Source organism: Miniopterus schreibersii, assembly GCF_964146895.1.
Source record: "Miniopterus schreibersii genome assembly, chromosome: 17".
Taxonomy (NCBI): Eukaryota; Metazoa; Chordata; class Mammalia; order Chiroptera; family Miniopteridae; genus Miniopterus; species Miniopterus schreibersii.
In genome coordinates, this window is record NC_138117.1 from 38620424 (window position 1) to 38635323 (window position 14900).

At 51.8% G+C, this 14900-nt stretch overlaps 1 protein-coding gene across 1 annotated transcript in view; it reads left to right on the forward strand.

Annotated features, from left to right (window-relative positions):
• The window catches only part of TG (thyroglobulin), a gene marked incomplete at its 5' end in the record, with an annotated part of 199630 nt that overhangs the window by 67199 nt on the left and 117531 nt on the right, over window positions 1–14900 (forward strand). The window contains 8 exons of the mRNA XM_081116502.1: window positions 468–533; window positions 2343–2423; window positions 6208–6345; window positions 7146–7322; window positions 8601–8712; window positions 10578–10657; window positions 11822–11965; window positions 14680–14742. Coding sequence (XP_080972628.1) covers window positions 468–533; window positions 2343–2423; window positions 6208–6345; window positions 7146–7322; window positions 8601–8712; window positions 10578–10657; window positions 11822–11965; window positions 14680–14742 — 861 coding nt within the window. The remainder of the gene's footprint in view (window positions 1–467; window positions 534–2342; window positions 2424–6207; window positions 6346–7145; window positions 7323–8600; window positions 8713–10577; window positions 10658–11821; window positions 11966–14679; window positions 14743–14900) is intronic.

Below are 14900 nucleotides of genomic sequence, written 5' to 3' on the forward strand. Positions count from 1 at the left end.
ATTTAACAATATTAGTAATAAATTAAATAATGTCAGCTCCCAACAATAGGGTTCATGTCAAATACTGCTGAAGATTTTCTATACATCATTCCCTTGTCCACAATTACCATCCCCACTGACCAATGAGGCAAGCGTCTCAGGGACTTAAGTGACACGGAAAATTAAGACAGTTCTGTGTCTCCTATGAGCTTTGCTCTGTTTAAGCCAATCCCCCGTTCCTTAAGCGATTCTCTTTGTCATGACCCCTCACCACAATGGTCCCTTTGGAGCCCTAAGCAAGAGACCAGGGGTCTGACCAGCTCCGGCTTTGTGCCAGGAAGCTGGGAGAGAGCCCCAAGAGGATTTTAGGGGTGCACCTTGTGTGGCAGGAGAGGCCAATGTGGGGGAAGTGAGGCAGTTGTGGTGAGGGGGCCCCCAGTGAGAGTAAGCCCACTCAGGCTCATACAAATAAACATCTTCCTTCGCAGGTTGGACGCCCCTGGAAGGGACTCAGGACACCTTGACCAGTTTCCAGCAGGTTTATCTCTGGAAAGGTAAGCTCGTGAGCAGGACACTGATCACAGGAACCTGTCCGGCCGAAACCCTCGCTCACAGGGCACTCTGCTCCCCAGAGATAAAACGGGCGGTAGAGATTTTCTTTCCAAGTCCGTGCTCTGTGTGGAATAGAAGGGCCTCAGCTCTCATCAGATAAGATACCAAAGTCTGAGAGAAAACTGAGAAGCGCGGAAATTCAAGAAAGGGTGGAGGAAGGAAGTCCTGGCTCCTGGGAGATCAAGTTCGCTGACCACAGGCTGCCCTTGTTCCTGCAACGCGAGCGCGGGGGCAGCGGCAGCCACAGGACGCGTTTCTCCGGGGGACTTGGCCACAGGTGCCTCGCTCCCTGAGGTCAGGGAGAAGGGGACACCCCCAGGCTCCTGCTACTGTGGATGCACAGAGCAGGGGGGGAAACAGGGAGCTCACAGGAGTGCACGTTTGGCGGCTCCCTCCTGCTCGCTTGCTCTCCTCTGAGTCTGCTGAACACCGACCACCTGCGTACCTGGAGCCAGGGACTGCGAAGGCACTGGGATGAGTCTGAGGACCATGGGGTGGAGAGATGGGTGAGGCACAGCCTCGGCCTGTAAGGCATCCAGCCTAGGGGGGAGAGGCAAGAAGGGCCCCATGTCATGGCCTAGGTGCTGGGTGAGAGACGCGAGGAAAGATCCCGGCCCCTGTATCACCGCCCACCCCCTCCCATGATCCCTCCTTCCCGATTGACCTCCAGTCCCCTACGAGAGAGAACTGGTGACCTGGGTCTTTGCTTGTGAAATCGTGTGAAAGAGCAGAGTGACCTTGAACACATCAGTTGTTCCCTCTAAGCGCAGGCTCCCGTGGGCAGTACAGCAATAAAATAGCACTTACCTGGTAGAGTTGCGTGGGCACTGGCAGGGTAACGCAGGTGAAGGGCTTGGAACCATGCCCAGCGTAAGAAATGCTGGTTAGTATCAGTGGTGGCGGCGGGTGAGGGGCAGGAGGGGAGGAGAGGGAAGGAAGTGCCCACCATCATCTTCATTTTAAAGTGACCTGATGGGATTATATACCCTTCTCTCAGTTGGTCCTACCTGTAGGGTCAGTATACAGAGTGTGTGTGTGTGGGGGGCAGCTCATTTTTGTTCATTTTTCTGGCAAGAAAAATGAGACTTGGAGTGATTAAGTGAAATGCTCACAGGAGGTCCTGGGGGTGGGACCCAGACTCTAGGTGCTTCCAAGTTATCAGAAAGTTCTGGTAAATAAGGTACTTGCTAGTGGGAAATTAAGGAATTGCTTCTCCCCAGGATATTTCCCACACTAAGCAGGAGCACCCCCAAGCTATCTCAGACCCCCTCCTCCTCACCCGCTCACTGCTTTCACGGGAGACCTGGTCCCGGCTTGGACATTTTATTTAATTTCCTTGACTTCCGTTGGATCTACTTATCACCTGCATGTCTGGGATAAGTTATTTTACCTCTCTGAGTCTTAGTTTTTTTCAACAGTAAGATGGAAATCTAATGCCTTACCTTCACAGGGTGTTGCAAAGACCGATATTTATGAACATATTTCATTAACTTGAAAGGAGTTTGCGACTGTTACTAATTTCAATGCCAAGGACAACTGTTACTAATTTCAATGCCAAGTTCTCTTACCGAGAGGTTGGCTGACATTCCATCAAAGGCCAAAGAGTGCGGGCCTGTGTCCCTGGACTTGTTCCAGGTCTTGTCCTGGGCACCGGGCTGCAGACATGACAATTTCTCACGTTGCCACGACCACTCTGTTGACCTCCCTTTTCTTCCCCAACATCAAAACAACAATTCTTTGTCTTGTCCTAGATTCTGACATGGGGTCTCGGTCTGCGTCTATGGGATGTAGAAGAGACACGGAATCAAAGGCAGCGCCTCCACCAGATACAGGTACCAACCCCCAGCCCTTTGTATAAACTCGGTCGTCTAGCTGTGGGGACCAGATGGTGATGTGAAGGGCCTGATCGATGGTGAACGACCCATTGACCTGGTCTGTTCTGCAGCCACGGGCTCCCTCTAAGTTTCTAACCCAGTTACCCACTTCAGAAACATGCACAGCTCTCGGGGGGCAGCTGGCACAGAAAGGAAGGAGGAATCATGGCAGAGTCACCACTGCTACTGGAAAAACAACCATAATAACAAAACCAGCCAAATGTATTAAAAGGCAAGGTCCCCTTGTCTGTGGCCAATGGCTGCACTTCGGTGAGGCCTGGAGTGTAAGCGGATTGCAAACACTGTGGAATTGGTCCGTAATGAGACGACTGGGAGAGCCTTCTGAGAGGAGTCGCTCTGTGCAGGGAACACATAAATGCACACCTTAGTTCACAGGGACAGGATGTGTGTGATGTCGGAGGCGTCTCTGTCCCCAGTGCCTGTGACTGCTATTCCTTAGGCAGAGCCCAAACTCAGGGAGGGGGGGGGAGGAGTTAGGAGAGGAAGAGGAGAGGAGCGACGAGGGAAAGGAGAGGGCGGCGGGCCAGTCTGTGGGCACAGGGGAGCCCAAGTGGCTCAGCGGGAGAAACACCGCATTACAAAGCAGCTAGGCCAAGTGCGTGACCATGGGCACTCGCTTACCTACTAAAAGCCTTGCTTCCTCGTGTGTAGAACGTCCCTTCTCTCCCTTCTCCTGGCAGCGATGACTTGCCAGGTAGAATTGCCTGGTACTTAACAGATGCCCCCACATGGTAGTTTCTTCCCCTTTGCAGGCCTTCTGCGCAGATCAAATGAAATAATGCGCATAAGCCACCCCCACGGGGCTCACCGCATTGCAGCTGCTTGGCATTTATGACTTCATGCTGCATTCACGGAGCTGGCGCGGGAGGGTGTGTCTGGTGTAGGCTGCGGGTCCTCAGTCTGGAGAGCAGGGTTCAAATCCCAGCTCTGCCTGGGTGCCATTTGGCGTTTGTAGACATCGTCTTGCCAACGTTATGGCAGCTCTGCTCATCGGTGTCACCCCCATTTCCCACCGAGCAGCATGAGGCTTTAGGACCTCGGGGTCCCCGTCTTAGCCAGTCCAGCACGAGGTAAGCAGCAGCGCTGGGATTTGAACCCTGCTCAGCGGACTCTGAAGCCTGGGCTGTTCCCCAACACCAGCCACTTGGCACAGACAGTGTGGGCTGGAGAGCTGGGTCCCGGGGACCCCTTAGCTGACAGAGCAGAGGGTTTGTTTGATTTGCAAAGTAGACTTTTTCCTTTAAGCTAAGCCAATACCAATATTTTAAAATCAGGAGATTTTTTTATACAAATTCAGATTTTCAGCTTCTGTAGAGAAAAACAGAAAAAGCTCTGGTGACATTGGCTTCACATTTCTACCTGATGACCAAAGTCCTAGGAGCTGAGACTGCTGCCCCTTCCATCAGAGCCTGGCTGTCCCCTTCGCCCTGGCCCCACCCAGCACCCTATACTCCTGCTGGCCCCGGGTGTTTGGGGTGCCCGGCCTTTGGCCTTCGCAGTGCTACTGAGGGGTGGGCCTACGGCTCCTGGCAACGTCAGAGTGAATGAATTCGTGGTTCTGTAAAATCCATCATTATGCACCGAGCCAGGGCCACGTCTATAATCCAGAGCTATCACGTGATTTCAAGAAGGACCCCTTTCCTCCCCCACCAGGAGGGGAGCCCCCCTCTCCCCCCTTCTTCCCCCCACCCCCCAGGACCCTGAGAGATTCCCAGTGAGTAGACAGAGCTCTGCTTGGTTTCCCTTCTCTGCTGATTACATTCCCGGGCCTCAGAAGCTGCGGCCCTGCGGCAGAAGCCCTCTGGGCCGCTCCTCCGTGCCGTCTCCGGGCTCCGTTACCTGGCCTGTCCCACTCAGACTCAAAGCGCGGTGGGGAATGGAATTGGCCCCTCTCTGCTTCAGGGTGCTGCAGCCGGCCTGAGTGTTTGAGACACGCAGGGGAGCCAGCAACAACCTCCCGTCTGGCAGGCCCCGAGCTGCCTCCTCGCCCTCACGGGGAAGCCAAGCCTTGAGAATGAGAAGGGACCGGTTCTCCCTCCTACGGCGTGTAAGCTGGGAGCCTGAGTGGCTGCGGTGTTCACTCTGCCAACCAGCAGAGCTTTCTGAGCACATGTGCTGGGCCATGTAGGACGTTCACAGACTAGAATTCCCATGTGCCAGCCACTGCATGGCAGTGTGACAACGGCTGGGATGGGGACAGGTGAAATGGGGAGGGGTGGTGCTAGGCGACCTGCAGGAGTCAAGAAAGGCTTCTCAGGGGGGCCCGGAAGGACCTGCCAGGCGTTTCCAGGGACACCTGGAAGGAGGTGCCCCGGGTAAGGGAGCAGTTTGTGCGAGGGCTCTGAGGGCAGGGCAGAGCGAGACTGAAGGAACTCCGAGTGTGCCTTTAGGCTGCTCTCTTGTTTTCCCTTCCTTACTCTGCAGTCTTCAGAGGTGATCCAGGCTCTCCTACCTGTGCCAGGTGTGGTTCAGCTGGGACAAGGGCAGGCAAACTGGCCACTGTGCTATAAAACGAGATGCAGTAGCTCACAGGCCTGGGAGGCCCAGGGAGAGGGTGGCAACATGGTCCCTGGGGTGTCGGCCAGCACTAAGCTTCTGGCCTTGGCAGACACTCGTAAATCTTTTACTCCCTTTGGGGATTGTTGCTGGAAAGGAAGCTCCAAGGCAAAGCGGGGTGCATGTGGGATGCCATGCCTCTTATGCCAGAGCCACGAGCTAAGGGACGTTGTGCATGTGCCCGGGCTCATCTGCATGACCTGCTTCATGCCCCTAGGGTAAGCCCCTCTGCAAAGTCAGAAATATCTCCCCAGCTCTGGATCTGTGTATGGGATCCTTCAGCACTGGGGAACTTGTTTATAGAGCCACAAGACATCAGAGCAGGAGGGGACAGTGCTGGCCCCAGGGGGACCGGGGGCGGGAAGCATGGTGTGGATGCACACGGGCACATGCAGTGACCCGGGGCAGCCAGCAGTGTGGCGGTGACCTAGGGTCACCAGTGTCTGCAAGCTTCCAGAGCGTGAGTTCAGGCCCCTGGAGATGAGGCTCAAGATGTGGGGAGAGCCTGGACCAAGAAGAAAGCTTGGACGTCTGTTCTCGGAGAGCGGGGTGCCCAGAAGGAGCCTTAAGCAGGGGGGTCATAGGGTCTGAAGACACAAGGAGAGACTGGGGGATGGACAAGCTGGATCTTCTGGTTTGGGGCTGAGTGGAGCTGACAGCTGTCTTCACAGATGAAGGCTTTCATTAGGGACGGAGGTGGGACTTCCACGTGGCTTCAGAAGACAGAAGGGGCATCCGTGCCTCAAAGTTACAAGGAGTCGGATTGGACTCCACAGCGTCCTAAGGATTGGGGTGGGGGCTGCTGTGGTCAGCACAGATGTGGCACTCGAGCTGCAGGGGCAGAGGCCAGAAATAGCCCGCGAAAGAGTCCTGCCTCGGGTGAAAAGTTGAACCAGATGGTTCCCAAGGTTTTTTCTAAACCAAGATTCTAAGATTTTTGCAACTGCATAATTTTTAGGACTTTCTGGGACCTTCTGGACCTTTCTTGCCTGACCAGACTCCCAGCTCTATTGACTTCAGATCTGCTCTGGCCTCACATACCCTGAAACTGTGCGTGTGCATGTGTGAGCATGCATGTGTGTATGTGTATGTGTGTGTGTGAGAGAGAGATTGCTGGATTGAGGAGATAAAGGCAAAAGAAGCTGACTCCTTCCTTCTCTTTCAGATTTGACAACAGAGCTGTTCTCCCCTGTGGACCTCGAGCAGGTCGTGGTCCGTGGGAACCGGTCCCTGCCCAGCCAGCAGCACTGGCTGTTCAAACACCTTTTCTCAGCTCAGCAAGCGAATGTGTGGTGCCTTTCTCGTAAGTGTCCTTAGACCTTGTCCTTCCTCTTCCCGACCCTGGGGTCAGGCGTCACAGGCCCAGTTCAACAACTCTGGAGAAATAGATGAAATCAAACTCAGTGGCATGACCCCCAGACCACTTCAGTGTTAGTACCATGGGTGACGCAAAGAAAGGACATAACCGTATCTTCAGGATGCTTATAGTGCAGTTAATTTCTGTTCTGCTCCCAGAACTCACCATCCATCCATCCATCCACCCACCCATCCACCCATCCATCTATCCTTCCTTCCTTCCTTCCTTCCTTCCTTCCTTCCTTCCTTCCTTCCTTCCACCCACCCACCTGCCCTTGACCTAACACTCATAACCTATATCCTAGGCCTTGTGTTTGACCTTTGGGATGAGAAAAAACCCCAAATATCCTGTCCGAGAACCTATGTATATCATAGGACCAGAACCAGGATGAATCAGTCACAAAGTTCACAATGATTTATAGTCCCATGGCCTTTGGGCTGAAGATCTTGACTGTCTCTGGGCTGGTCCTACATTGATCCAATGGAGTTTTACCCTCTCTCCCCCTGGATTGCTCACCTCTCACCCTGTTAGACTTTGCTTTTATTCAGAGCCACATGGACCCCCTGTTTAGTGCATGACCCTCTCCCCAGCTGTCAGAACCCCTTCTTGGGCCTCCAGACTGGATAGCTTGGCTGTCCTGGGCCTGGGCCCTGCCTAGAAAGACTCCCTTTCTTCTCAGAAGACCTGGTAGAGGTCACTGGCCCTGCAGGCACCCCCAACACTAACCCCCTGCTCTCCTGCTGTAGGCTGTGTCCAGGAGCCCTCTTTCTGTCAACTGGCAGAGATAAGAGACAACGCCCCCTTGTACTTCACCTGCACCCTCTACCCAGAGGCCCAGGTGTGTGATGATGTCCTGGAGTCACGTCCCACGGGCTGCAGACTGATCCTGCCCCACAGACCGAGTGCCCTGTTCCGGAAGAAAGGTGAGCTCTCGGTGCGATCGGCACACACTGCGTTTCCAGTGGGCAGAAATATGCAGATCAGTTCTTCCTTTGATGACAAATAGAGTTACCCATGCTCGTTATTGAGAGGTGAAGCCATTCAGAAGTGCATCCAGTTGGCTGTAGAGGATAGTCCTGCCCTGGAACCCCAGCCCTCAGAGAAAGCTGCTGCGAATGTGCCAGCAGTTAGATTTCCACGCTGCGGTCTATTACAGAAAACCCCGCAATGGTGGCTCTAGGAAGACAGAAGTTCATTTTTCTCTTGGGGCATTAATGGCACTATTTTATTTTTTTGGAATTTTTTTCACTCGGTACAATCTCCATTTCTTCCAAGACATTATCTTTCATTTACTGTTCTATCATCTTAGCCAGAGGCCTTCTCAGAGACCTGGTGACCCTTGTCACCAGTGTAAGAGAAGGGCCCAGAAGCTGGGGAGCTCAGAGCGTGCTTGTTTACTTGAAGTTCCCCCGGAGGATGATTTGGTTGGGCCACCCTTTGGGGGTCATTGTTTTTAGGTTTTGCCCCCTGAGGAATCTTGTAGTATCTGGCCTGGGGCATGAAGCTGGGGGCTGTTGGTTTGGATTCCAAATAAAGTTGGGAGATAGACTCTCAATATTCACCATGTACATTGGCTGGAAAGAATCCTCTAGCTGCACGTGGTGCCCCCGCCATTAACTCTACCTGGTGAGCCCCGGAGGCTCCCCCTTTGGCCCTGTTCAGAAACTGAGGCTCCATCTTCTCTGTCGGAGAGAGGCAGGTGCCCCCTGCGGGGCGCCCAGGGCGTCTGGAGACCTAGCTGCTGCCTGAGGAGCGCCGTGCCCATCCCGTTTAAGGCGCCTCCACCCCGCGGCTGCCGCGCCTACACCTTTTGGGACTCCAGAAGGTGTACAGAGCTGCTCCTTGGTTCTTCCCCACAAAAGACCTAAAAGTTTGTCGGTCTATTAATGCAATTTCATACTCCCCTGCTTGCTCTCTGGCTTCCAGAATTCTGTTGCTATGTCCCCTGCCCCATGCTCTGCGTGTGTGTGTGTGTGTGTGTGTGCGTGTGCGTGTGCGTGTGTGCGTGTGCGTGTGCGTGTGTGTGTGTGTGTGTGTGTGCTGTTGCTGGAATCCCTTTGCTGTTACTGTAGTGAGACTGGGAGTTTCATACACCAGCTTCCACTGGGAGCTCGCAGTCGGGTTTGTACACCTTCGTCCGCATATCTTTATGGACATAACATCTTGCCCTAAGTGATATAATTTCTTTCTTCCCCGTGTAGCTGTGCTTAAGGATAAAGTGAAGAGCTTTTACACCCGCCTGCCATTCCAGAAGCTGGCGGGGGTCTCCGTGAGAAGCAAAGCGCCCATGCCCGACAAGGCCATCTCTGACGGGTGAGTGCTTCATCCCGCCCCATCCCGCTGACATCTTTATTCCGAAGGCACCTCTACTTGCGTAATAAGGAAGGTGACATCAGCCAAAGGCACACGCATTAAAAACAAACAAACTACAACTCAAAGCAAAGGTTGAAAAAGGCAATAAGGCAGTAACCATGTCTTAGAACAGTGGCTAAGGTAGGTTACCGGTAACAAACGTGAATTTAGCTCTGGACCTCCAGTCAGTGGATGCAAAAGGAAAAGGCAAAAGGACATGAGCCCTGTCTCATCAATTAGTGACAATGACCAGATGTTTTAATAAACTTGGTCAGCAAAGTCTCACTGTGCTGTGCTCAGAATCTGGAGAGCAAATAGAACTTTTATCAGGAGCATAGGCACTTTTAATTTATTTGGTTTAGTATTTTAGAAATGTATTTTATTATTTTTTCATTAGTTAGCTGTTGTATAGTTGTTTTCAATGAAGGCAATGCTTCTCTCAGCCTCGTCTGTGGTTCTGACCCATCAGAATCAGCAGGTAGACTTTTTACAACCCACACCCCAGAGTTCTTCTCTGGACCTGCTGAGTCAGCATTTCCTGGGTGGGGCTCAAAAATCTGAATTTTAAGTAAGCTTCCCCTCCTGCTGATTCTTTTGTACTTTAGAATTCGGGTCATTGACCTATGAACTGATGATCTAGGAAGTGTTGTCGGTTTGTAAAATGGTGTCATGTTGTTTGTGTTTAAGATCTACTTTGAGAATGGAGGTGAAAAGATGATAGGAGATTGGAGCTCTGGCTGAGCACTGTCTGTGCTGATGGGTGGGGGAAGAGAAGGAAGGCTGGAACCAGGGACCAGCCTGCCCCGGCGTGGGGAAGGGGCTGGGGCACTCAGAGAACCGCAGCATGATGGGAAAGCACATTATCCAGGCTGGAGCTTAGCAATGAGCTTCCAACAAAGGAAAGCAAAGTGCTGAATGGGCAGGTGGGCAAGAGAACCATCAGGACAGAGATACAGCCAGCATCAGAGAAGTTGTCCAGGAGATGGAGGCTTTTCCACCAGGACGGGACTTGATTTCATGGGCTACTAGGCAGGGAAGGAGAACGCCAAGAATGAGGCAGGGTCCCCACACCAGAAAGGAATTCAGGTGGAGCAAGCTCTCAGGAATCGGGCATGAGTGATCTGAACTGGGACATGTGGTCTGGGCAGAGGGAACTCAGAACTGAGCCCAGAGCATCGGTTGGGAGCCACTAAGTTCCTCCTTGCAACACTGGTCCTCGAAGCAGAGGGTGGGGTTCAGGAGCTACAATGAGTAATTAAAGTAGGTCCCGAGAGACTGCTTGGGTACACTGGGCGGGCAAACAGAGGCGTGTTCTGGAGTGTGATTAACCTGTGTGGTGGAGTGTGTAAGGGGGTGGGGTGAGACAAAGCCCAGCTCTTTGCCACCTAAATTGGGTCACTCCAACTGTAGGCCCAAGGAACCCCCCCATTTCTGGAGATACCTTCCCTACCATTATTTTCCTCTCCTAGAACCCAAACTGGAACTTTCTCCCTGTCTGAAAGGATTGTAGGAGTACATTCAGGATGCTGCTTAGCTTGGCTTGGAGCCTGGCATGTAACAGGCACAGAACTTATGTTCAGTGAATGCATGAGTGAATGAATGAAGGATGGCAAGGCAATATCCTCAAGAAAAGAGTAGAGTGTTTCAGAATAAAACCTCAAAGCTAGGAATCCACTCATGCATATTGGCCAGAGCACCCCCAGTTTAGGAAGTCATAAAGAAAACAGCCCCCAGGGGTAAGAATGACTGCAATCAGCAAGCCCCTCTGGTAGGTCCTGGGCCACCAGTGGAACCCTTCAGACCTGCTCCTTCTCTTCTTACGCCAGGTTCTTCGAGTGTGAACGCTTGTGCGACGTGGACCCGTGCTGCTCCGGCTTCGGCTTTCTAAATGTTTCCCAGTTGAAAGGTAAAAGTGATAACCCCCCCTCACCTGTGTACAGCACTTTGCAGTCTAGGAAATGCCTTCACACCTACGATCTTATCTAATCCTCAGCATTTCCTCGTGGTGGGCGGGGAAGAGTGATCCTTGTTCACAGATGGGAAGTGGGGGCTTAGAGGGGAGGTGGCTATAAATATGATAGCTGGACATGGCTCCTGGCCTAATATCTGGTCAGCTTACCGGGCACATCTACCTGACCGGAACAGCCCTCCTCCCACACTTCACTTCACTGTCTTCTTATCTTTCAAGACTCGGGGCAGGCAGCTTTGTGGGTGAACTTTGGATCCATTCATATGATCTGCATTTAAAACCTGATTCAGTGACTTGCTAGTGGTGTGCTCCTGCAAAAGTTACTTAATCTCTGAGCCTCGGTTTCCTCATCTGCAAGCAGGGATATAAATGCTACCTCCTCAGAGGGTTCGGGGAGGACCAGGTGACATGATGCCAGCAGTCCTAGCGCAGCCCTGGGCACGTGGTGGATGCTCCATCAGTTTTAGCTGCCTTCATTCTTGTGCTCTTGAACTAGAAGTCATTAAGGTACCAGGTTTTTCATCAGCGGCTAAGATCATACCTAGAATATAGTTGTGAACCCTAAATATCTGCTAAAGAATGAGATTGCAGCTTGGCCAGCATGGCTCAGTGGTTAAGTGTTGACCCCTGAACCAGGAGGACACAGTTCGATTCCCAGTCAGGGCTCATGCCCAGGTTTTGGGCTTGATCCCCAGTGGGGGGCCTGCAGGAGGCAGCTGATCAATGACTCTCTTTCATCATTGATGTTTCTATCTCTTCCTCTCTCTCCCTTCCTCTCTCTGAAATAAATAAAAACATATATATGTATTTTAAAAAGAATAAGTTTGTAGAATTTTCCTCTTTCAATTAGAATCTTCTGTCCTGATCATTTTTCTTGTCCTGGTTATTATTTTCTTTAACTGTATCTTTTTTCCTTTTCTTAAAATTGAATTTATTGGGGTGATGTTGGTTAATAAAATTACATATGTTTCAATAAGTCAAAAGATACCTTGAAACAATTGAAAATGAGAACACAACCACCTAAAATATATGGGACACAGCAAAAGCAGTCCTAAGAAGAAAATTCATAGCATTACTGGCCTTGGTTATTTTTTGCTCCAGGTGGAGAGGTGACATGCCTAACTCTGAACAGCTTAGGACTTCAGACCTGCAGTGAGGAAAGTGGAGGAACCTGGCGCATTTTGGACTGTGGCTCTTCTGACATTGAGGTCCGCACCTATCCCTTCGGATGGTACCAAAAGCCAGGTAAGTAACTTGCTCTGAGCAATTATGAGGACATCTTTAGTTGACTGGTTTTCAACCATGTATTCAGATGGTGTCCTAGGGCCTAGAAGAAGATTAGTCAGGATTCACTGGGTACAAACTACAGAAACTGATTCTATTTAATTTGAGCAGAAAAGGAATTTGATGGGAGTGTGCCCATAGGCTCAGAGGAAGGATGACTGCCTAAGTCTCAGCAACATGGGTGTGTTGAGCAGGGGTGAATGCACAACCTCCTGTGTTCACTGTTATTATGCTTCTCCAAAGGGTTGTGTGGTCGTATTCCAGCTTTAAATTCAGGAGTTTGGCGCAGCTTTGGCTGTGAGCCCACCCATGGCTGTGAGCCCACCCATGGCTGTGAGCCCACCCATGAGGGCAGGGAAGCTTGCTTGAGTGATAGCCCAGGGAGACTGTGTGCCCCTGCAGGGAGGAGACTCATCGCAGTGTAGTTAAGGTGCTATTACTGGACAGGGGAAGCCAATAGACATGCCCTCCACCAGGTTCCCTTGATTTTCTCATCCTGCCAATTAGGAGAAGGCAACACATTGTCCTAATTGTCTCTCCTCCCATTCTTCTTCCCATCTCCTCATCCCACCAAATGCTGGAAAATGTCATTTTCCATCTTGATATTGCTCAGGGACGAATTGGGTAAAAAGAAGCTTAAGACATAGTTCATTTGTTCAGAAATATCCTGGGCCTCAGAGAGCTTCACATGGGCAATGGCGGTGTAACCTGGGTACCGAGCTGTGTCCACAGAACAAAGGTAGAAGCCGAGCCAGGTAGAATCCAGGAGGAAGGAGCACAAACCCAGAGCAGGGAGCACTGAGGGGGGACCCCCAGAGCCTTGGGATGTGCTCTCTGACTTTGCTGTCTGCAGTGAACAGAAAGTTTCCCATGTCTTAGCACAGAACTGAGGGCCCAGCTGAGCAATTGTGAATGCAAATGAGGCTGTTTGCAGCCCTTTCCTGGCAGTAGGACTCAGAGAGGAAGTATAACATCCAGGGTGGGAGGGCAGGGGGACAAGGGTAGCTCTGTGGACAAGCAATGCCCCAGAGACTCAGGTTTTCTGGAAGGGGCGGGGCCCTGCCGCCTGGTACCCCTGCTCTTTGAAGGACCTAGGGCTGCCCATTCTCTCCACAGCTGTGTGAGGCCCGCGGGTGGGGCACGGTCATTGGTTTGTTTATAAAGTCAAATGTGGCTTCTAAAAAAACAAAAGAAGCTTCACAATTTCTCTTTTCTTCTGCTAAGCAAATACACTTGGACCCTGTAGCAATTCTAGATATGGGAATATAACCTGGAAAGGAAGCGACGAGCTCTTCTGGTTAGGTCTGTCCCTACCCCGCACGGAAGCTGCCACATGCAGGTAGAATTTCTGTACAGTCCCTTCTTCACATCGTTCACATCCGAGTGAAGCACTTATGAAGCACAGAGTTGGCTCAGGCACTAGGCTAGCATCTTGCAGAAAACATCTTATTTAGCCCCCAAACAACCCCACGAGGCAGCCCCTGTTGTTACCCCCCCATTCACTGCTGCACTGGCAAATATTTTACAACCAGTGAGGATGGAGGGAAGCCTTGGTTTCTAGAGGTTGCCACATACCATGGTGTAAATACTCCCACTGTGGCTGATTTTAAGTTAACAACCTGATGTCTCAGAAGGCGGAGTCGGGAAGAAGCAGAAAGGTTAGCGGTCATTTGTTTAACAAACGTGAACTAGCCGAGCCAATAGCTCAAGGCTGCACAGTGAGAAGACACAGCAGGCGGGTCCCCGGGGCAGTGCCAGTCCTCCCAGGGAGTGAGGGTGTTGATGGTTTCAGTGTTGCAGGGGCCCAGGGAAGCTGAGGACCCTCCCAGCTCAGCTATTCCTGCACAGTGAAGAAAGTCCCACACAAAGGGCAAGCGGCACCCAGTTACAAAGCGGTGACGGTGGTGAGAAGAGAGGTGGAGAACAGCAGCAGAGCGGGCGGCCGGTCCCCTGCTGCGATGGGCCGCCTGGAGCGCTCTGGTCACTGTCGCGTGGTGTTAGACAGTTTTGTCGGTTCCAGTGTTTCATCAGTGATGCCTCGATGTTCCCTTGCAGACCAAGCTTACTCTGAATTGCAAGTTAATTTCCAAATCACAGTTACTGGGTCCAAGGCATGGACATTTCGGTGCCCTTGATAGGTGGTCAGGTTGTTCTCTGAAGATGGCACTGATGCTCAGGATCTTTGCTCCTAGCCGCTGTCTTCCAGGAAGGATGGACGTTTACCCAGAAAAGCAGGGTGCGGGGGCCAAGCTGGCCAGGGGGTGTAACGGGCATGGCGCATGGTTGGTAGTAACTTGAGTGTTGTCTGGAGAGCTCACAGAATATCAGTGACAGAAACCTTGGTCAGCGGCCCTCAAAGTGTGTACAGGACCAGCAGTCAGCATGTCCTGGGAGCTTGTTAGAAATGCCAAGTCTCAGGTCCCACTGCAGTGGACACATGGTGTGCGGGAGAGGTGACCCTTTGCTGTTTTCAGCCCCTGAGATGTTGTGATGATTGTCACTTGGGTATCCCCAAGCCCACCCTGACTGATACAGGGATGGTGCTGGGAGTCAAATATGCCCTGCCTTCCGAGCCCAATTTTGCTGTCACCACAGTGTTCCTCTAATAATGCCTTCAGAACTCATGACACTGAGGGTGAGGAATTGCTAACAGGCTGCCTTTTTCTTCTTTGCAGTTGCTCAAAATGACCCTCCTAGTTTTTGCCCTCCGGTGGTTCTGCCTTCCCTCGCAGAGAAAGGTAAGTTCCTTGTCTTGTCAGTGTGTCTGAGGACGGTGCCACCAGCCCTCTCTCCTCTTACTCATTCTTTTAGCCCAGCAGCCGGCCCCTCTCACACTCATTAATCCCAGCTCCTATCAACTGCACAGATACATAGACAGGACAGAGACCAGCCCATT